At 38.4% G+C, this 22,998-nt stretch overlaps 1 protein-coding gene across 3 annotated transcripts in view; it reads left to right on the top strand.

Moving 5' to 3' along the window:
* Nucleotides 1-22,998, top strand: part of LOC124884263 (calsyntenin-2-like) — a 453,652-nt gene that overhangs the window by 258,970 nt on the left and 171,684 nt on the right. For all 3 annotated transcript variants that reach the window (XR_007042408.1, XM_047392088.1, XM_047392089.1), the window contains exon 4: nucleotides 10,438-10,646. Coding sequence is in view for 2 of the 3 variants with exons in the window: in XM_047392088.1 (XP_047248044.1) it covers nucleotides 10,438-10,646 (209 nt within the window). In the remaining variant the exon portion in view is untranslated. The remainder of the gene's footprint in view (nucleotides 1-10,437; nucleotides 10,647-22,998) is intronic.

Here is a 22,998-nt window from a genome sequence, read left to right as displayed (position 1 = left end):
AGAGGAAGTGGAATTTCCATCCCACATGGTGCTTTTGATCCCACTCTTATAGTTGGGGTTCTTTATTTATATTCTAGTCCTGCAGGAGAAGTGATGATACAACCCCCAGGCTAATTCTTGACGATGATTAATTGAGTCCTTTGCCTTTCTGTGGAGATGTGTGTTAGAGGTATTCAGGGAGGACTTCTTTCTAATTGTTGTGTGTGTGTTTATAAATAATGAGTGCAGATGAATATGTAATAAGCAGAGAATAATACCAGTCTGCCATTAACATCCATCACCTAGCTTTAAAACAGGGTGGATCTCGCTCTTGAATACGTCTCCACTGTTTCAAAGGTCTTCCATTAAACATTCCTGTTGAGATATTTTAATCTTTAAAATATTGTTTGTTATTTGTCAAACAATATGTCAACAACATATTGGTTCTGGAAGTTAATAGCTAAAGCTTATATGACTTGTTTCATTGCAACCAACAACCTTAATTCATTCGAGTTTTGAGTTTAAATAAACTTGTTAAATTCCGTTGCTGCCCAATACTGAATGTGTGTTAGATATATCAATTCAAATGCACATTTTAATCAGAAGTCTCCACAAACAGTTTGATTTAAGTAATAACTTGTTGGGTCGGATTCAGGATTTTTAACTAACAGAACACAAAGAGTAAGAGTTAGCAATTCTTTCCCAGATTTTAAATGCACTTCCACAGAGTCACCTCAAAACTGTGCTGTCACCTCTACTTTTTATTCTGTATACCAATGTGTCAGAGTATATATAACAACAGATTCATCATAAAGTATGCTGATGATTATGTTTTTGTTAGCTGTTAACTTCATGATAATGAAAACAGCCATGGCGCTGTGATCAATGGCTTTGTAAAATGTTGTGAGGAGTCTTATCTTTATCTTAATACTCAAGACTAAATATATGATTATTGATTTTAGGAGAAAACATCACACTCACAAAGCCACTTTTAGGCCATTGAGAGCATGCATTCTTACAAATACCTTGGGACTATTTTAGATGACAAATTTCAATTTTGAAGCCAGCTGTGAGGCAGTTTGCAAAAAGGCAAATCAGCACCTCTTTTGCTTGAAGAAAACTCTGACACTTTAATATTGACCAAACCATAATGACACTTTTGTATTGTACTTTTATCGAAATAATTTTAGCCTTTTCCTTGGTGTCATGGTTTGATCATACAACTCTGACAGAGAGGAGTTCCCTTAAGCAGGTTGTGAAACTGTCATCTGGAATGATTGGAGAGCCCCAACAATCAGTCACATCCCTGTACAGCAGGCAGGTACAGCAGATAGCCATATCTGTTTTAAATGATGACTTTCATTCCCTTCACAGGGAATTGCAGCTTCTTCCCTCTGTAAGAAGATTCTTTGTCCCTAAATGTAAGACCAGACGTAATGAAATCATATGATACTGCCACTGTCAATGATTTTATTAATTAAGGCTTTATGGATTTTACCCAGGGGCTGCAAGGTGGTCCTGGGTAGCACTGTTGCCTTGCAGCAAGGAGGTCCTGGGTTCGGAGGCCTTTCTGCATGAAGTTTGCATTTTCTCCCCTTGCATTGGTGGTGTCCAGGGTGTACCCCACCTCTTGCCTGTAGACCCCTGGAGATAGGCGCCAGCTCCCTTGAGACCCTGTACAGAAGAATCGAGTATAGAAAATGGATGGATGGTATTACTCATTGATTTTAGTTGATTGATAGATTTTTTGGACTGTCTGTAAGGTTAGGCCACAAAATTTTGGATGATTTAAGACTGGGAGACAGCGATGACCACAATGATACTTTTACTTGCACTTCTCGGAGTAATTTGTTCTCAAGTTTAAAGTGTGTGCTCTAAACGTCATGTTGTAGGACTAAAGATGCATTTTGGGGAAGATTTTATGGCCAATTTCTATTCTTTGATTTTGTAAAACTCTCACCTAACGATATTGATGTAAGCCAATTCCAATTTCTCTTTAGTAACTGTAAATAACAATAAAAAATGTTTTTCCTACATTCTAGGAAACAAATATCTCTTTCTTAGTAATTCATATGGCCAAGCATCAATTTAGCCAAGTACCTTCATCTGCTGATTTCTTGGTGCATCTGTATAGAACATGTGCTCTTTTCTTGTTAGGTTTGGGTAGGATCCAGTTTGTGGTAGTGTTCAAGGGATTGTTTAGTTATAGGGTTTTGTTTAGACTATATGAGCAGTATATCTTGCTTGCAGTAGCCTTCTTTTTTGATCATTATTTTGATAAAAGAACAATTCTGCATCTAATGACTTGTCAGAGTGTATATTTGCCATAGAAATAACTTAAACTGTAGTAAACACGACTTTCAAAAAATCACAATTTATAATCATTTATATCATCATAAAATGTGCCCCAGATGTTGAGGGTATGTACGTGATTCACATTGGAAGGCTATAATTTATGATAAATAATCAGAAACCTGAAAGTAATGACTTATCTTTTGCAAATGTGATGGCTTGCATAAAGATTCCGAGCCATCCAAGACATGACATCCTCTTGTGCTTGCATATAAGAAACTCAATTTCTTGTCTCTTCAAAAATATATACAGTATTTACAAAGCAATCGGCAAAATTAGATTATTAAAAAACAAAAGAACATGATTGTGTTTAATTTCTCTGGTATGTCTGAATATTTGTAGTATGCAGATTAAAATGGCGACAATCAAATCTCTTGTTAGAATCTCTCAGTATTTGGTTAATTATTGGCATTAATAAAACGGTTTTCTAAGACGTTAATGAGCATAAATGATAAAACAATATTGCTTTGACTGAAACAAGACGAAAAGGGTGCAGATTTAATTAAACCTGCTGTTCACAATGATCCTAACCACCGTCGATGTCTGGCTTGGACATGTCTCAAGTGAGACAACTTGGAGTGTTAATAAACTGTAAGTTTATTAACAAAGGGAAATCGTGGAACATTTTATTTTGACGTGATGTATAACCACAGCTTGTAACAGGGTTGTGCCTGGCATAGCTGTAGAGCAGATTCCTCAAATAGAGCGGTTATTTGTACAGATGCAGAGATCTATGGCTATGATTTCAGACATAGGGACCTTGGCTGCATGTCTTCCCTACATTCTCTCTCTGCCAACTTCCTTTTCTGATTTCTGTGGATAAAGGCCACTAGTGCCACAATCAAATATAGCATATCTATTAAGTTACTGCTTTTAGATTAGACGTAAAGAAGCATATGATAAAAGAAATCAGCATATTATAACTCCACACTGTTTAGTAGTATTGAAATGCTGATGGTAGTCAACACTCACTTCTTTTAAAGGATTGTTACTGTTTTTTAAAATTCAGGCGCACACATATACATGTTAGTATTTTTCTTTTTACAGTTGTTTTACCAGAGTAAATAAAATAAAACAAAACCTTGTTCTTATACTGATGTATTTTTGTTCCTTTCTAAAGGGAGCTAAGATGAAATAACTTTCAGCTAATTTTTATGTAAACATTTATTTTTAGTTTTTTGCTCTCTTAGGAAGATGCAATCTCAGATACTGCATGAATGGTGTTCGTTTGTGTGTTTTTTTTTTATATAGCATGCCATACCATGCCATGCCATGCCATGCCATACCGTGATATTTCTGAAACACTTTCAACAACATGACAGCTGACCAAAGTATTGTACAATAAATTTAAAAGCGAGAACAAGACTAAGTTACCACATATGACCAATAGAAAATGTTAAATTTCAGATGAACATACAAAGTTTAAATGATTAAGACAAAGATAACAACTCACACTGAGTTTAAAGACAAAGAGAAAAAGTGTGTTTATAAATGATTTTTACAAACAGCAAGAAATGGAGCCTGGAGCTGCAGTTCATTCCAGGTTTTTGGCTCTGACTCCTCTGGATTTTTAAAATGTTTTCAGAACAGTCAAAAACATCTGATCAGCTGATCAAAGAGCATGTGATGGCATGTAGAGAGAAGACAAAAAAAAAAATAAACAGGCAAAAAGCATCAAGAGACTGAAAAACAAATAGAATTTTTAAAAATGGATTTGAAACTGGACGGTAAGCCTGTGTAGAGAGGCTAAAGCTGCGTGTCCTCTCTTTTGCTTGTACCAGATCGTGCAACAGTGTTTGCTAGCATCTATAGGTTCTTGGTGAGGTCTTGAGGTATAAGGGATATCTCAGACATTTTGCAGTAGGGTTCTGTAAAGTTGTTATAATAGTTATTAGTTATATTGATATATAATATATATAATATAATATATATAATATAATATAATGTCATGTTTTGAGCAGTGAAAGGCTGTCATCTAGTTAGGCAGAACCTTTGTTTTAGATGTTTTTAGCTATTTTAACCAGTAAACATAAAATATCTGTGGAATACAACGCTATAATAGTGTGTAAGTTAAATTCATCTGGTTTCTCAACAAACCAGATGAGTTACTGTACCAAGTTATGTTGGTTGAGGCTGCATGCTGCGCTAATCCACCTGATCAGCTGCAAATTGTCAGGCTGCTCCAAGTCCACTTTCCAAAAGTGGAGGAAATTCTTGGATTTTACCAGGCTGTCATTTGTGCAAAGGCATCACAGATGAAATGTTCCTGTGCTTCTTCAGGCCTTGACGTGTTTTGGGAAATTATCCCAGGAGGAGACTCACAATGAGCAAAATTGACAGACTGATAGAGGTGACTGTATTCAGCCACATCATTTTAGCGTAGTAAACTGCTGACGTTGACACTAGATCAGATCTAAAAAATAAACTGTAACTACAGACTACAACTCCAAACAACATATTAAAGAGTTAAAGTTCAATAACACTAAAAAGTAAAAAACGAGACCAAATCAAAAAGATCATGATTTTTGTTATTCTATTCGTTCTTCGTAGCATTGTTTTAGTAATACTAGTGAGTCAGCATTTTCAGTCCCGATTTCCAGATGTTGTTCTTCTGCCATTCCTGAGCAAGCTCTGGATAGGTGGCCACCGAATACTTTCATTGAATATTCTTCAGGAGATGTTCCTGGTACTTGTTGGACTTTCTTGTATTGTACGGGTTTATTTGTCATATGCAGGTTAACGCACAGTCAACAATGTAATAAAATGCTTGGGATAAGAAGAATGTCAACTCACTATAAAAACAAAAGTACTTATAGCGTACGATAAAAAAAAGCACTCATAGTGCAGCAGCAATAAGCTAATAAAGTGTCACAAATGTGGTTTGGTGCAGTATTATTGTCCAGAGTTCAGTAGTCTGACAGCTTGTGGATAATAACTGTCTTTAAGTCTTTTTGTGCATGCTGGCAAGCACCTGTACCACCTGCCAGAAGGTAGCAGACCGAAAAGTCTTTTTGCTGGATGAGTGTGGTCCTTGATGATGCTTTGTGCTTTACGCATATACCGGCTGTGGTAGATGCCCTGGATGGGGGTACTGCTGCCAGTGATGACCTCTGCCTCTGTAGTGCTTTCCTTCTCTGACGGGTGCAGCTTCCATACCACACTGTGATACAGCCCGTCACCAGGTTCTCAATAGTGCACTTGTAGAAGTTTGTAAGGATGCTGGTGTTCACACTGAACTTTCTCAGCCTTCTCAGGAAGTTGGGTCTCTGCCAGGCTTTCTTTCTTGGGCCCTTTGAATCTTTCTTCATAGCATATGAGCTTCTTTCCTTGCAGTTCTTGATTATATGATAAATAGTTGATAAGGGTAAAATTGTACTAGGAGGAGTTTGTCCATGAAGCCGTTTTGATGCAAAGCGATGCTGACATCATGCGTTTTTTTGGAGGTAACCATGGTTGACAAATGAAGTATGATTTCAGGCTCCACTCCATTTTAAAGGAGCTGCTCTTCTAAGTCTATCAGACTGACAAAGTGACATGAGCTGCCCTGCCCTCATTACCACTTTTCCCTGAGTTCACTGTAATTATGCTAGCTGGTCGCTTTGTGGCAGAGCTAAAACCTTTGTGATTAAGTTCATTTTCATTAACCTTTATTACTTTCGCAATAAATAGCTTTTTTTCCATTTATTTTTCATACAAACCTTGACTAAATGCAAATTACAAAAAATGAAACACTTAAGTTTGTGAAAAATTCAAGTTCTGTCAGTCTCAAAAACTTTACCCATGTCCATAGGTCACAGAGAGGTTAGCACAGTTTTTAACCACTGTGAATTCGTATTAGCACTGAAGTACGTGAACGTATTTCACAGTGAAATCCCCGGCTGTTTATCCTGCAACAGCTATTCATAAACTAAGTTTAAAACCAAGTCAGGTATTGCACTTACAAAGAAAAAAAACTCTAATGTGCATTTCCTCCACTATCTGCAACATAATTTTACATGATAACTGTACCTTGATCCCAAATGGGGGTTTAATGTTCCATTTCTTGACTGATGATACATTCTGGGTTATATAAATATACTTTATTGCTATTACCTTTCAACTGGTGAAACAGCTATGGGTGCTACATTGCATGTCTTGTTACATAAATGTGTTGAGGGAGCTTTTTAAAGGCAGATCACGCTAAATATTATGAGTTAAACACAGTACATGATATATGCAGGTAATTTCCTACTAATGTTTGAGTTTTACTGGGACCACGATGTCTGCAAATGCTGCTAAATTAAAGAGGGCTCTAGACGTAGCTTCATCATTAACTAAGTGACGTAGTTTACTTGCACTTGACGCCTTTTGACTAATCATACCCCAGGCTCTACCTTTCATTCAGTTTGGTTGTTGTAATGATTCTCTCACCCATGGGGTCACTCAGCCCCCTGCTGTCTTTCTGCATCTCTCTGACTTGTTGTGGACCCCTGCCAGCATGCTGAAGTCTGTCACAAGGAGCGACAGCGGCCTTGGGCCCAGCTTGGCAAGCTTCCAGGACTATAAAGACACATACACACCTATCCTGACACACATACACACAAACACACGTACAGTCGCCCCAGAGAGCGAGGCATCTGTTCCAGCCAGATGTGCGCTGTCAAAAGAGAAAGTCTGGTCACATGGACATAGAGGTGTCTCCAGAATTTTTTCATTTAGTCATATTCTATTCATTTACGTGCAGGAATACATAATGGCGCTCACAAACGTTAGTCCCAGAAGACAGAAACATATGCTTGCTCACTCACTACTTGGGGAGTGCAACGGAGCTGGGGGGCAATGTTTATGCGAGAACTGCATAAATATGACAAAACAAGGCTGGCTGAGGGATTTATTGTGCACACTGGTGCCGCTATCATATGCCAGAGCTTCTTATTACCATCTTCTGCTGCTTTTAGCATCACCATTAACATCCCACCTTTCCTAAAGCTCAGCGATTCATCACTGTCACCCACCTATTCATTTGTGTATTCTTTACTAGCATCCGTGAATCAATGAGGTAGTGATAAAAATGTATTTCTGCTAAAAGTCCAATAATAGAAAAGTGCTGTTTTCAGTTTGACGAGCATAATTATATCAAGCACTTAAATAGCTTCCTTTTGATTGCTGTTCTGATGCATAATTATATGTTAATTGTTGAGCTGCTGTCATTTTTTATGTTGATATGATGTGCATTTAATGCAAAGTTGATGATTATGAAGATCTTTTTTAAATTGAAATATTTTGGATACTGGAGTCTCAGTCAAATTTTTGACAGTGCAAAATTAAGAAGAATTAACTTTTGCCTACATTTTATAAATGTTTAATTAAACAAAAGGTACAAAAAACTAAATCATGCTGAATAAAAGTGTTGGGCAAATAGCATGTATTCTACATGATATTTGGAGAGAAGTTTATGAATACATGTTATCAGAGTCTGACGTTGCCCCTAAAAGTGGTAAAACCAGGATGATGTCAGCACTAATTAGACTTTGTTTGGCTTTATTAGCAGAATGGAAAAGTATAGAACTATCTTTTTTTTGTTTTTCAAATCCGGATATGTATAAAAAGACAGAAACATGCACAATTTGTTTTTCACATTTGCTGTTTTTTTATTTGATAATTAGAAGTCTGTAATTTTAAAAATAAAATTTATTTTAAAAAAAGTGATGAAACCATGTGACAAAATAGTTGTACAAAAAGGAAATTATCTGTGTCATACTTATTGACACCCCTGTTCCCAGTACTTTGTCCAACCCATTTTGCCAATAGGATATCCCTGGGTCCTTTTTTAAAGGTGAAGCATACAAAGAGGAGGATCTCTGAAGGTTCCACTTTGCACAATCTCTCTAAATCACCCAAAGTCCTGGATCCCCAGTGCTTTCTTCCCTTCCTGTCACCATCTGTTTTTAATAATATGATTTAGGTCTGGGACTTAAATGGCCATGGGAGAAGCATAGTTTTGTGTTGATATATTGTGAGGACATTTCTGAGATGGGAGAAACAAGCCCACAGATCATCTACCACACACAGCAAGGGGCATGGTGTGCTTGTTCCACATGTTTACCCTTTTTTTGATGCAAAATCCACCTGAAGTGTTCCTTGCTGAAAAGTCCAATCTTGGCCTCATCTGACCGCCACTTTTTGCTGGAGTTCTCTAATGTTTTTCATGCTTCACCACCTTTTTCAACACAGCATTGTAAAGTGTTCAGATAATAAACCCCAAATTTTGGAGAGACAGCAGAAGCAACTAGCATAAAACATTATCATCTAAAATTTGAACATATCCTAAAAATGTACATTTGTGGAAATCTGAGTGTACAAAATTGTGGATTATGCATAGGCACCCTCATAATGAAAGCAAATGCAATACTAATGAATTTGCACAAAAGTACCTTTCATTACTAAGTAATTTACCAGCCATTTTTTTGTTATGTCTTACTCTTAGTAATATCAGAGTAAATCCAGTTTGTATTTATTTGAAATATGTGACTGAATTTGCTATATTTTCTGCAACCATTATTTTTCCTGACACATATTTCTGCATTTCCCTTTGTTCCTATTTCTTTGTGTTTGATGGATTTATATTAATTTATGTGTGCATTAAGGCTTAGAAAAACAAACAGCTGTCTTTATTTGTGTATGTGGGACCCAAATGATAGGACATACTGAAAATATCCAACTTCCCATCACCTCTTGGTGTTCCAGTCTCCCAAAGGTGCAGGGCTGAGCAGTGATGAAGTTAAATGAAACACAAAGCCTGAAATTAACAGATTACCTTTTCATCAGTTAAACATTTCTTTTGAAAAAGACAAAAAACTTCAATTAAATGGCATTTTCCTGACTGAGAGTTGGTAACAAAGTCAATAGCATCATGGGTGGAGACTTGATTTAAAAATGGATGACTAAATTCCTTTATTTTTAGACAACAGTGAATATTCAAGAGTGTCTTTAAAACTATGTACACTTTCTTAAGTATTGCTCTACAGCCAAACTAAAGGTCAAAATGAGAACAGCAAAGGCTTGGAAATCTGTTTATTGTTTGTCAAATGCTTAATGTGTTTAATTTTATAACAGTATATGGATGCCATCAAAAAGGACATCATGGATACATTAGATAACCTAGTTGTAAAGAGTACTCCAAGGCATGTGGTAATATTCATTATAAAACTGGGTGCGTCATACTCATCCTTCTCACATCTTTCAACACCATTTTACTTTACACATAACGTCCCAGTTGTCTTGGTGCTTTTGGCATCAGCAAAATTACTCTCTTGCTTTATTTTAAAGCAGTGTGTCTACACTCATTTTGTAGAGCTCAAACATTCTTATTCCCAGCCTTTTACAGTTACCAGTGTTGTACCCCAGAGCTCCTTCTTAGGGCCACTTTTTTTTATATAATATATTGGCTCTCCTTATGTTCTATTTTAAGGAAATACAATATTAATTTTTCCTGTTGCACCAATGACACCCATCTCTGCCTGTCGGCTAAGCCCTACATCCTCCTACATCTTTGTTTCACTGTTTAGAAATTACATTTCTTGAATCTTGTTTTGAATTGCTATCAGTTTTACTTTACTTAACATCACCACAGGTTTACATGTAAAAGTATTACAAACAGTGGCAATCTGAATGCCTTGAAATAATTAACAGCAATATCTTGTCTACAGGAACATCAGTCAATAAAATGCATGTATCATGCCTAGATCGGTCTTTGAGGTGATGCAACGTTTTAATTCCTTACTTCATTTATGTTTAAGCATTGTAGCTGCAAATTTAATCTTAAATCTTTATCTTTAACCCATTGTAGATTTAAGAATGATAGTTGGCTTCATCCTGTCAGCTTATCATTCAAAAACCAAATTTTTTGATATCTGTTTCTTTTCATTTGACTGAAATAACTGTAATAATTTCAGTAAAAGTGAAGTAACATATACATTTACTACAATGCAAATGGAACAAGCAAGCAGCCTTTTCTTTCCCTTAGTAAAAACAAACAGTTTTAAATGTGATAGTGTTATCTGCATAATGTGTTATCTTCTTTCACTTTGAACTTTTGTCTCCTCTGTTTCTGTGTATTGTCTGCAGGGCAGTGGTACATATCCAGGTCAACGATGTGAATGAGTTTGCCCCTGTGTTTCGAGAGTCACTGTATCGAGCTGCTGTGACAGAGGGGAAGATTTATGACAGCATCCTGCAAGTCGAGGCCACAGATCAGGACTGTTCCCCACAGTACAGTCAAATCTGCAACTACCAGATCACTACCACTAACACGCCTTTTGCTATAGATCGAAATGGTGAGTAGAAATGAAAATTTAGGAGCGGGCGGTCTTATCACTGAGCCAAGATAGTAAAACACAGAACTCAGAGAATTCTTTCATCAAACAGTCCTCACGGGGGGATCTTTTATTCTTCAAAAAGCACACAGAATCATCTTCATCTAAAATTCCAGAAGTCTCCCTCCCCTCAGTTCCTACAGGGCGATTTTTATACATATACAAAGCATTGGTGTGTATTGTATTGCATCCTGACCAATTGACATCATCATACTCATTTACGTAAACCTTTTTGGCACCTTCAACATTGCTTTTCTCTACTTTTTCCAGGAATACACATTTAGCCAAACATCTGGAAAACATCAAATTGGCATACGTGACAGTTTTACAATAATAATTTCATCACTTATCTGGATACAAACTCTCAGGTCAAATTGACCTGGCAGGGGCCAGCATATCATGCAATAACAAGCCCAGTAATCATTTCTCATGCCAAGAACTTTTCCCTAATGTAATCTGTTTTCAGACAGGCCTATTTCCTTATGCACAGAACACACAGAATTCATCTTATAATGGTAAACACAATAATAAGACTTTTAATCTAATCAAACACAGCTTTATGCCTCCACATATTTCCCCCTTAATTAGGTTTTTAAGCTAATTAACAGCTGGGAGAGGTTTTATAATCATATTGTAAATATCCTGTGAGTATATTTAATGTATTGGAGCAAGTAAAATGAATAAAAATGTGAACGATTGTGGAAGGTAGTGAAGATACTTTATGTACAAAATCAATAAGCAACTCTAAATGATTGTTCTTGTTTAGGTCTGAAATTTCGGGTTCAACTAATTAAGTAAGATCCTATTTAGAGTTCCTATGCGCACATTATTTTAACTGTGTTAGACTATGCTAGACTAAACCTATTCACTAATTAGACCAAATCTGGCTACTCTGTAGCTCTTCCCAAAAGTCTCCCTCAAGAACACATCTCATCAACTTACCCATGGAAACATCCATGTCTGTCAAACTCACAAACTATGTGTTGATGAAGGGAACCTTCAGGTCGGCTTAGGACCTCCAATCGGAAAACCTACCTGTCCTAAAAGGCAGGAAAAAACGTCTGGAGGCCTCAGAGAAATCTCATTCTCGGCCAATCTGAATGAGAGATCTCTGTTTTGAATCTAATATGTATCATTATCATCTATTTTAAGGACCTTTCATGCCAATCAGGTCCTGGTTCATCATTCCTATTCACCACAATATATGTAACAGAAAACAATGACCATGTTGAAACTCTGGAGCTGAATGTCACAAGAATGGATGCTCCCATTGTATCAGAGTGCATAAAGAGCTTGAAACAATTCAGAACATTAAAACGACATAAAGACAAATTTGAAGGTATAACAGAAAATAGAAAAACATCAATTAAATTCTCAGCAGCAAAACAGTGTAGTTCAGTCTCTGTCCTTGGTCTTCATCAAACATTCTGTAGTGTCTTTGGTTCTTTTCAACTTTCCTGTTCTGGCATCGCATTTATCTTGGTTCAGGGTCCCACAAAGTCTTCATGTGTCCATAGGTTTCTGAGTCAAATGACCCAAAAAGATTACCTGTACAGCCAGTCTCTGGATTGGTGTCATCCTGAGAAGACAGAGAATACCAACCAGTATCTTGCTAACCCATGACATGAAATTACCACGTCTAATTAAACATCCTTCGTCCGTATATGATTTTATTCTTGATGTCTCCATAGTCCGATTCCTGTTTGTGTCCACTTTCACATCCGATTAACTGTTCCACATATTCCCCTCTAAACCATACAAAGCTCTGAAAAATTCAAGAATATGAAACCAACTAATGTATCTAGTATCAAAGCTTAAGTTGTGCAAAAACGAGACTTCAGGGTTAACCCAGGCCAAAATAACAACCAAAACAGACCTGCTGTTATGGATAAAACTTACCTAATAAAAGAAATTGAAACCAAATACATACATCTTACCTTCCTAATCAACAGAAACAGGAGAAAACGTTCATCAAAAATGGCAGTTAAACCCTTACTAATCTCCTCTTAGTGTTATGATTCTGGCACGTCTGCTCTACCCTGTCTCCCTGGCTGCAATCAGCAGATTAGATGCACCTGGTGGCTGCTGCAGTGTAGTGCAATCTGTGGAATGCCAAGCACCTGTGTCTTCCCTGATATATACTGACTCTGACAAGCAGACGGTGCCAGATTTTTGAAAGCCATTGTGTGAGTAGATATCCAGCGTTCCTTCCTGTCTGATCATTGTTCTTGACCTTGCCTTGCCTTTTGGATTTATGCCTCTGCCTGCTCCCTGTCGGACTATTTGGATTTTGGTTGTCGATCTTGTTTCCTGCATCTGGTTTATGCCTCTGCCTGCCCCTTGCCTGACGCCTCTTGTTCCGATTGTTGACCCTGTTTCTGTCCTTGGATTATTGAGCCAGCCTAGCCCTCGGATTATTCAGCCTGGAGTCAATTCTTACCTGTGCTGTGGAGATCACTGCCTGCCGCCCACTGAGGTTTCCCCTCTGGGTTTCAAGTTCCACTCAAGACAAAAGCAGGTTAGTGGCTTTTCTGATCCCTGCTAAATCTGGAGAGACTACAAGTCACTAATCTCTCTTTCTGCCTCAATGATTCCTGGAAGCTGTGAGGAGTGTTACCTGTGTGACATTTTCCTGTGGCTGAATAAACCTTTTAAACTTTCAGTACTGTGTCTGGCTGAATCTTGGGTCTGCCTTTTTCTGATTCATAGCAGAAAAATCTGGTCAAAAATGGACCCATCGCCAGCACAACAGTGGCGTACCCACGTTAATGAGACCCTTTCCTGGTTGGGTTCTGGCATGGTAGAAATAATTTCCACATTACGTTCTGGCAATCTTGTCTCCGAGCCGCCACCGTCACAAAGAAACCACGCCCAAGTAACACGGACAACAGCAGAGGTAAGGGAGCCACGCCTCTCTCCGCCTGAGATGTTCAGGGGAGACTCAGACCAATGTCGAGCTTTTGTAACTCAATGTGAAATTCATTTTGAGCTTCAGCCATCATCCTTTCCCACTGAACGTTCCAAGGTGGCGTTTGTTAAATCTCTGCTGGCAGGTAAGGCAAAACAGTGGGGAACTGCTGAATGGCATAACAGGTTTGCATCTTGTGATCTTTATGAAACTTTTTCCAAGGAACTCATTCGAGTTTTTGACCCGGTCATTCCAAGTCGTGAGGCCGCAAGAGGATTATTGTCCCTCAAACAGGGTGATCAACCTGTCTCGACCTATATAATAGACTTTCATTTGTTGGCTGCAGAGAGCCGTTGGAATGAGGCAGCACAAATGGATGCATTCATGAAAGGATTAAACGAAGACATCAAGGATGAGCTAGCGACCCGTGACTATCCTTCTTCCCTGAAACAACTCGAGGATTTGGCTGCTCGCATTGATATTCGGCTGGCAGAGAGAAGGAAGGAGAAGCGCCATGAGAAGGGTCGCTCATCATTAACTCAGGTTTCTGCACACCGGTATGAGAGAAGGAGTCGGTCACCTCTCACTGAGGAAAATGATAATTGTGAGCCCATGCAATTGGGCAGAACCAAGATTACCCCTGAGGAGAAAGATCATCGGAGAAGATTCAAGCTCTGTTTTTATTGTGGAGAGAAGGGACATTTAGCTCTCAGGTGTCCACTAAAAGGACAGGCTCAGCAGAGGAAGGGAGGTCTCTACTGAGCCGAAGTCAACTATCTGCCTCCTCCTTCTTGTTTCCTTCCCATTTTCAAACCTCTTCTTTGTCTCTCCAGGGGGCCGTGTTTATTGATTCAGGAGCAGATACTGAATTCATGGACGAAACATTTGCAAATATGAACGGCATAAAACTTATTCCGTCAGCTGACATAAGAAACGTGCTAGCTTTGGATGGTCACAGCATGAACATTTCACATCTCAGGATGGAGGAGATTACCTTAACAGTTGGAGGTAATCATCAAGAAAAAGTAACTTTCATGATCATTAATTCACCTGAACTTCCTGTAGTCCTAGGGGCCTCCTGGTTGCAGAAACACAACCCTCACATCGACTGGAAGAAAAAAGAAGTTTTGGGTTGGTCTGAGTCATGTTCCGCTGACTGTCTTTTGTCTTCTATGGAGGTCAGTGTGGAGAATGAGGTTGAGGAGACCTATTCGGATTTATCCAAGGTACCCCAAGAATACCATGATTTAAAAGAGGTTTTTAATAAAATCAAGGCCACAGCTCTGCCACCCCATAGACCTTATGATTGTGCTATTGATTTGCTTCCTGGCACATCACCCCCTAAAGGCAGAACCTATTCATTGTCTGGTCCAGAGCACAGGGCCATGAAGAGTTATGTTGATGAGGCATTAAAGGCAGGGCACATTCAACCCTCTTCCTCTCCTGCAGGTGCTGGTTTCGTTTTTGTTGGGAAGAAGGATGGTTCATTGAGACCATGCATTGATTATAGAGGCCTTAATGAGATAACAGTTAAAAATAGATATCCCTTACCACTCATGAACACAACTTTTGATCAGATCCAGAGAGCCAAGATATTTACTAAGCTGGATCTAAGGAATGCATATCATCTGGTCCGAATCAGAGAAGGAGATGAGTGGAAAATGGCTTTCAACACGCCTACGGGCCATTATGAATACAAGGTCATGCCATTTGGACTTACTAACGCTCCTGCAGTTTTTCAGTCATTGGTCAATGACGTTCCAAGAGACATGGTGGGTCAATTCGTATTTGTTTATCTTGATGACATACTGATTTATTCTGAAGATCTGGAAACCCACAGAACACATGTCAGAGCTGTTCTCCTGCGTCTTCTCCAAAACCAGTTGTTCGTCAAGGCAGAGAAATGTGAGTTCCACATAACTACCACTTCCTTTTTGGGCTTCATCATTTCCCCAGATCAAGTGCTTGTCGACCCCTCCAAGGTTAAGGCCGTATTGGAAGCAGCTTCAAAGATTTCTGGGCTTCGCAAACTTCTATAGGAGGTTTATTTGAAATTACAGCCTGGTTGCTACTCCCCTAAACGCTCTTACCTCTTCCAAGGTGAAATTTGTGTGGAATAAGGATGCAGAGAAGGCCTTCAATAGGTTAAAGGAACTCTTCACGTCAGCTCCAGTGTTACGGTCTCCTGACCCAGAGAGAGAGTTTATCGTGGAGGTGGATGCCTCAAGCACTGGGGTCAGAGCTGTATTAAGCCAAAGAGGTGAGGATGATCGTGTTCACCCATGTGCCTTCTTTTCAAGGACTCTGTCACAAGCTGAGCGGAATTACGACGTGGAAGACAGAGAGTTATTGGCTGTCAAGTTGGCGTTGACAGAGTGGAGACATTGGCTGGAGGGGACTAAGGAGCCGTTTATGGTGTGGACTAACCATAAGAACTTGTAGTACCTGAAATCAGCAAAACGGCTAAACCCCAGACAGGCTAGGTGGGCTTTGTTTTTTGGTCGTTTTAATTTCTCCCTATCTTACAGGCCAGGGAGTAAAAATGGCAAACCTGACGCCATATCCCGGATTCAAGAGCCAGAAGAATCTCAGTCTGCGGGTGAAGAGGAGTTTATCCTTCCTGAAACCGTCAGGTTGTCTGGGTCCAGGAAGCCATTAGAGATCTGCCTATCCCACTATCATGTCCACCTGACCGCTGTTTTGTCCCTGAACGCCTTGTGCCTAAGGTACTGGAGTCTTGTCATTGCTCTCGTTTAGTTTGTCATCCAGGAATCAGCAGAACCATTCAGACAGTTCGAACTCAGTTTTGGTGGCCATCGCTGGTCAAGGATGTCAAAGACTTTGTTGCTGAATGCACTCAATGTTGTCGAGCCAAGCCTTCTCGTCGCCCCCCTGCGGGGTTGTTGCACCCTTTGCCAATTCCCCCTCGCCCATGATCACATATTGCGATGGATTTTGTCACAGGTCTACTGGTTTCTAATGGTCACTCTGTACTACTAACCATAATTGACAGATTTTCAAAAATGGTTCATCTGGTGCCCTTGGAGAAGCTTCCATCTGCTAAGGAGATGGGTGAGATATTGACCTGAGAAGTTTTCAGGCTCCATGGAATTCCAAATGACATTGTTTCTGATAGAGGACTCAATTTGTGTCACGTTTCTGGAAGGGGCTTTGTTCGTTGTTCGGAATTTCTGTTAGTCTTTCCTCAGGGTTTCATCCTCAGTCTGATGGCCAAACCGAGAGAGCGAACCAAGAAACTGAAACCAAACTTTGTATATTCTGTGAGTCTGACCCGACCAAGTGGTCACAAAATTTACCCTGGGTTGAATACGCCATGAACTCTATGCAATCAAGTGCCACTGGTTTGTCTCCTTTTCATGTTGTGTTTGGTTTCCAGCCACCCATGTTTTCAGTTCAGGAGAGAGAAGCTAATGTTCCGTCCGCCCAAGTGGCTGCCCTAAGGTGCCAAAGAATATGGAGAAAGGCCAGGAGGTCGATGATCAGAATGTCACTGGTTCAGTCAAGAACAGCCAACCAGAGACGGATCCCTGCCCCTAAGTACCAGGTGGGGCAGAACGTTTGGCTCTCCGCCAAGGACCTCCCATTAAGGGTAGAATCCCGGAAATTGGCACCCCGATTTGTTGGACCATTCCCAATCTCCAAGGTCATCAACCCTGTCGCTGTACAACTGAGATTACCCAACTCCATGAGGATTCATCCCACATTCCACATTTCTCAGGTCAAGCAATTCGTGGAGCCCCGACTAACCCTGTCCTTGGATTATTGAGCCAGCCTAGCCCTCGGATTATTCAGCCTGGAGTCACTTCTTACCTGTGCTGTGGAGATCACTGCCTGCCGCCCACTGAGGTTTCCCCTCTGGGTTTCATGTTCCACTCAAGACAAGAGCAGGTTAGTGGCTTTTCTGATCCCTGCAAAATCTGGAGAGACTACAAGTCAATAATCCCTCTTTCTGCCTCAGCGATTCCTGGAAGCTGTGAGGAGTGTTACCTGTGTGACGTTTTCCTGTGGCTGAATAAACCTTTTAAACTTTCAGTACTGTGTCTGGCTGAATCTTGGGTCCACCTTTTTCTGATTCCTAGCACTTAGTTACCACATCATACATGTTATCCAAGCAATAGACATTGGGGGCCTTGTTCAGATCATAGTTGTAACCGAAGTGTCATATGTAAATTGGGTGTTGTTGCATCGTTAGCATCACATATTCTGTATTTCCTTAGTGACCTTTTTAATCATAGTCCAATGCGATGATGATATGAAACGGGGTGTGATGACTTTCACTGCAGTGCTCAAACTCCAGCCCCGAGTACATAGGAATCTCAGAAGACAAAATAATTATGAGCAGAAATGAAAATTTAAAACCAAATTTAACAATATAAATCTTCTAGATTAGATTTTCAATTCAGAAAAAACATTCTTCTAAAAGCTCTCTTAACGAGAACCCAGGTCCAGCCTCCACATCATCGCAGGGTAACGTTCTGCAGGTCAATTTGGTTCCTTCTCATCACCTGTAAAAGGCTCTTGATAGAGAGATCTGAACTGTTCCTTTTAGCAGTGATAATCAATTATATTCCCTCAGGGTTTTCCCGCAAAAGAAAGAAACATAAGGTAGCAAGGATAGTTTAAGCAATCACCTTTTCCCCTGGAAGTATGCTTAGTGTCATTCTGCCTCACCCTATCAGCACCGATTTCGTCCTAAACTATGTATTTCTCAGACATTATCCTGAAAAGAGATAGATTGGCATTGCTAACTGCAGTGTTTTGTAAGTCAAAATAAGCTGAAAAGTCCTCAGTTTGATCTGGTGCCTGAAAATAGTATGCCTAGTGCGCATTTTATTAACATGCAGAAATTTGTCATTTTATAAAACTGTGTGTGACCTCACCTCATGTGTTATTCTATTCTTACATCGATCTCATAAACTTTTGACTTAACCCCCCTTTGATCAAAAAGATACATAAGAGCATTTAAATGTGTTGCTCAGGCTTAACAGATAAGCTCAGGTTTCCCATCTTATTTGACTTAAGACATTAGCTTTGTCACTGATGCACTTTAAATTGTCCTCTCACTCAGAGTTAAATTATGTTTCTTTTTTGATATTAGATGCTGTTTTTGTAAATGAGAGACGCATGTTTGAGATGATGCATCCCAGTTTCTGCTATTTTGTTAAGTTATCAGATTTCAGCTGATATTCTACAGTAAACTTCAGCTCGTTTCTGTAAGCTTTCAGCTGGAGAAGTCAGCTTTCTTGTTTATTTACATTCTGTGTCATTGGATGTTTGAATAATATTGTATCTCCATGATACTAACTTTAATTTAACCACTGCTTCTTTACTAATATTCAAATTAAATGATACTTTGTCTCTCCTGCCAGTATTGTCAGTTTTCTTTCAGTTAAAAGCTGGCAGCCAGTACCAGAGATCACAGCTCCATTAGGGTTTGTTCCTCCACACATTCTCTTATCTAAAAGATTAGTTTTAACTTATATGCCAAGCACTTAGCCCTTATTTGTCTTTATTCGGGGAGCGAATACTTAATGGAATCTGCAATTTTGTGCTTTGTGCAAGGAATGTGTTGTTTGGCATTGTCTCTCCAATGCCTTGGACTTCTCAAAAAAGAAGATAATGAGTGCCAAAGGAGGCAGTTCATTCCTCCCTCCCATTACATAGCATCATAGTTTTGCTGACAATCTGAGACAGCCTCATCTAACACCATTGCATTTTTTCACTAACAAAGATTATGTTAATTTATACTTGTCTGTTCACACAGTCAAAAGGTTCACCATCCAGATTACATTGTACTCTCTCTATTTGCGAAAGAGATGTCAACTACATTTTGCCGTAAAGGGAACACTGCTTTTCCTAATATTTTCCCTTCAGTAAGAAACAATTAGTAAAATCCATTGCTTAAAGAAAACAAGAAACCTATTTTATTATGTACATATAGACTGCCATTGTGCATCCCAAACAATAATTTATCTGTGACAGACTTACTTGCCAAGACTTAAAATCCAGTATCCGATACTGTCAAAATCTTTCAGTCGTGCAGGATTGTAAATTTATTGAAGTTTCCGTTTTAAATTCTCTAAGCACTTCCATCCTGCTCTAATTTTCTGCTGATTTCTGCTAATAATATAAGTTAAACTTCCCACAGAGTTTTCTTGGGATCTAGGGTAACACATTCAAAACATTAAAAACTGTCCTAATTTGCCATTACTATCATTTGAACTTAGTTGTGCATTTGTATTCCTAGCCCTAAATTATTTTGTTTTCTCATCCGTTCGTCCTTAACATGTAGTGTATAAAACCTAATCTCCTTAATTTTATTAACTAATATAACATGTATTCATGCAAGAGGATTAGGATCAAGTTATTGTCCCTTATCAGTCATTTTGTTATAATTGTGGCTCATGGTTCTACTTCCTGATTACTAGAAATATTGTTCTGTTGTCATTATGAAGAAAATAAGGTTGTTTCCTATGCAACAGTACTAAAGAGTTCTAATTCCTTGACATATTTCATGCTTCCTGTCCTACAACACATGAAATTGAGCCAAATGCTGTCTGCTTCCAGTTGTTGTTGGACGACTTTTATCACAAGGATGTTCATAATTCCTCAGAGTTCAAACTGTCTCTCTCTGTAGTTGGTATAATAGGCATCAATCTGCATTATAATCCCTGAATGCACCATGATTGGATCTCTGTTTTAACCTAACACCCTTGTAATAATCATTATCCTTGAAGAAATCTTATAATCATTAACCGAATGTTTGATTTTGTGCCTAAATCATCATTTGTTCAGCTTTTTTCCAGTTCATTCATTTCTCAAAATAAGTTGCATATTAATCACATTGGTTTTGCAGTTAGTTCACGGTGGTGGTTTGTAAGTAAAGGCTTCTAAAATCAATTTTCGCTTTACATCTGAACATACTCTAACAGTCTCCTGAAGATCAAATTTCAAGGTTAAATTTGTGACAACGATAAAGAGCCAAATTCCTTTCCCAGCAATCCTCAACAAAAACAAATAAATAAATACTCCCTCGACCAAGAACCCAGAAATGCCTGTTCTGTCCTTTGAAAACTTTCTGTTGAATTTTATCCACTAAAAGCGTACTATGAAGCAAGTCACCTCCAGTCTAACATCATAAACAACTATCTGAAGTTATGAAATGTTTCTTAATGTTCCACAATTCTCTTCCTCAACATGTTTTGATGGAAACTAATGTTTGCAAACCCTGATGTCTTTCAGTAATTTTACATTCAGCAAAGAATACTTAAATGGTAGAAAAAGGAAGAATGTTCAAAAATATAACTCTTTGAAGCAACCTGGTAAACTGCTTACAGTAAGTCAAATATTTTAAGTGATCCATGCCTAGTTTGCTATTCAGTCTGCTTAGCAACTGAAAATTCTTTTTAATTGTCCCCTCATTTATTTGTTGTCCTAACTATGTGAATGCTTTACTTTTCAAAGATAGTCGACACATGGATTGTATTGTAGGAACGACTCACCGGTATCCCTATGGCCACCTCCAGTTTCAATTAGATAAATCATGAAATTACATTACGGTTGTTTCTGTACCTTACCTTCCCCTATGTAACAAAGCATTTGATAGCATTTGTATGTCTTCCATTGGAACAAGGTGGGTAGAATGCAAAAGATTAGCAGCTTCTGAAAAAAAGAATGGAGAACACTTAAAGCAATACAGTTAGTTATTTGTTAGTCAGATTATAAATGCAACTCATGCAATCAAACCCTCTTTGTGTCACTTAATAGTGAGGCTGAATCTGTTCCACTATGCAACATCTCTGGTCCCATAATGTTCATCTGTGTCGCTGCATGTTTCATAGTTGACAGTTTCAAAGGAGATCGTGGTAACGTTGGACATGTACCTATTTCTATGCAGAAAGGAACAAAGTAAAGAAATTAATTAACAATGAAGCTTTGCAGAAATTCACATTTCTTTTTATATTAAAAGATTCCCATAAATAAAAAATTAAACAAACAATAAAGGATTCAAATTAAAATGAAAATAATAGCTTAAAATTGAATGCAAAGATATATATGAAATTTCCAACCAACACCTAATCTGCTTCTGAACTCATAGAGACTGTTCTAATATCAGTTCTTCAGCTTTTTAAGGTCAAAGCATCAACAGTGAAACATTTCTGTTAAATACCGAGTGTGTTTCGTAGTAGTAACCTAACCTGTCTATTAACATAATATATACAGCTTCTCAGACTCTCCTCCGCCCCCCTTTGAACATGTCTCAGTGAGTGGGGCGTCAGCGATTTTGCAAGTTTTGAGTTTGTTAGACTCCTAATTCCCATTACAGTATTTGCTCAAATGTAGTATAAATTTGTTTAAAATGTCTAGTTATTCTGAGCTCTCTAATTTGTCCCATTTTAACATCTTGAATTTCTTATTTACCTTTATAAAGTGAAATTGTATTTATCATCTAGTTGGAGCTCAAAAGGCAATTAATTATTTTGCTAAGGAAAGAACTCATGATGGCCATCACTGTTTTGTTGAATAGCTGTTTAAGGTTGTAACGTATTATAATTCAATTTAATAAATACTTCATTAGTCCCCAAGTGATTAATAAACAAATTTGGCCAAATTGTTTTTTTGGTTTTTTTTAAAGATTTGAGAGATATTTGTTTATTCTATGTTTTGTAAACAGAAAAATGAATTTAATTTATCTAAGTGAATCTTTTTAGCACATCCTGCATTTATCTCTCCAGCCTCTGGTCTGATCTGGCTGGGCTGTTCAGCGAGGCTTTGTGCTGCTCTGTCCAAAGCCTTGTAAACGTGTGTGGAGACCATTCCTTTACTCGGCCTTTTATTTTATCGGCTCCAGCGTTCTTCTCTGTCATCTGAGGTCTGAGCAGGCCTTGCGCCAGTGCTCTGTTGTCCACACAGGCTCTGCTGTGGATGTTCAGTTTGGTTCTCCATGTTAACAGGCTGTAATTCACTGAGTAATCAGTCAGAAAAAATAACAGGCAGCTTCCTTCATGAGACTTTGCCTCGATACAACAGACACAATATTTTCAACCCTTCTGCCATAACAGAACAGTTTCTGCAAGATGAGTTCATTTGTTTGTTTATTTATTTATTCTTAAGCATAAAAACTTTGTATTTGTAAATTTTATTATGCCACTGTTTGTAAAACTTTGAGAAACACGTCAAATCTTCATCTTTCTAAAATTAATTTTGTTGATGGCAAAGTTCTTCCAATAGCAAAATCCATAACATTACCATTGCAATTTTTACATTTTAAGGCAATGTAGCATATATCATAAGCCAGTGACTTGCTATTCATATTCCTTTTTAACTGTTCCTTTTTTTTTTCTTTTTTTCAAGAAGTCATTGTATCATTCTGTCCCCTAATGT

This window comes from Girardinichthys multiradiatus, chromosome 18 (genome assembly GCF_021462225.1).
Source record: "Girardinichthys multiradiatus isolate DD_20200921_A chromosome 18, DD_fGirMul_XY1, whole genome shotgun sequence".
NCBI classification, from domain to species: Eukaryota; Metazoa; Chordata; class Actinopteri; order Cyprinodontiformes; family Goodeidae; genus Girardinichthys; species Girardinichthys multiradiatus.
The sequence above is the reverse complement of the archived record's forward strand: the minus strand, read 5'-3'. Positions and strand labels throughout refer to the sequence as shown.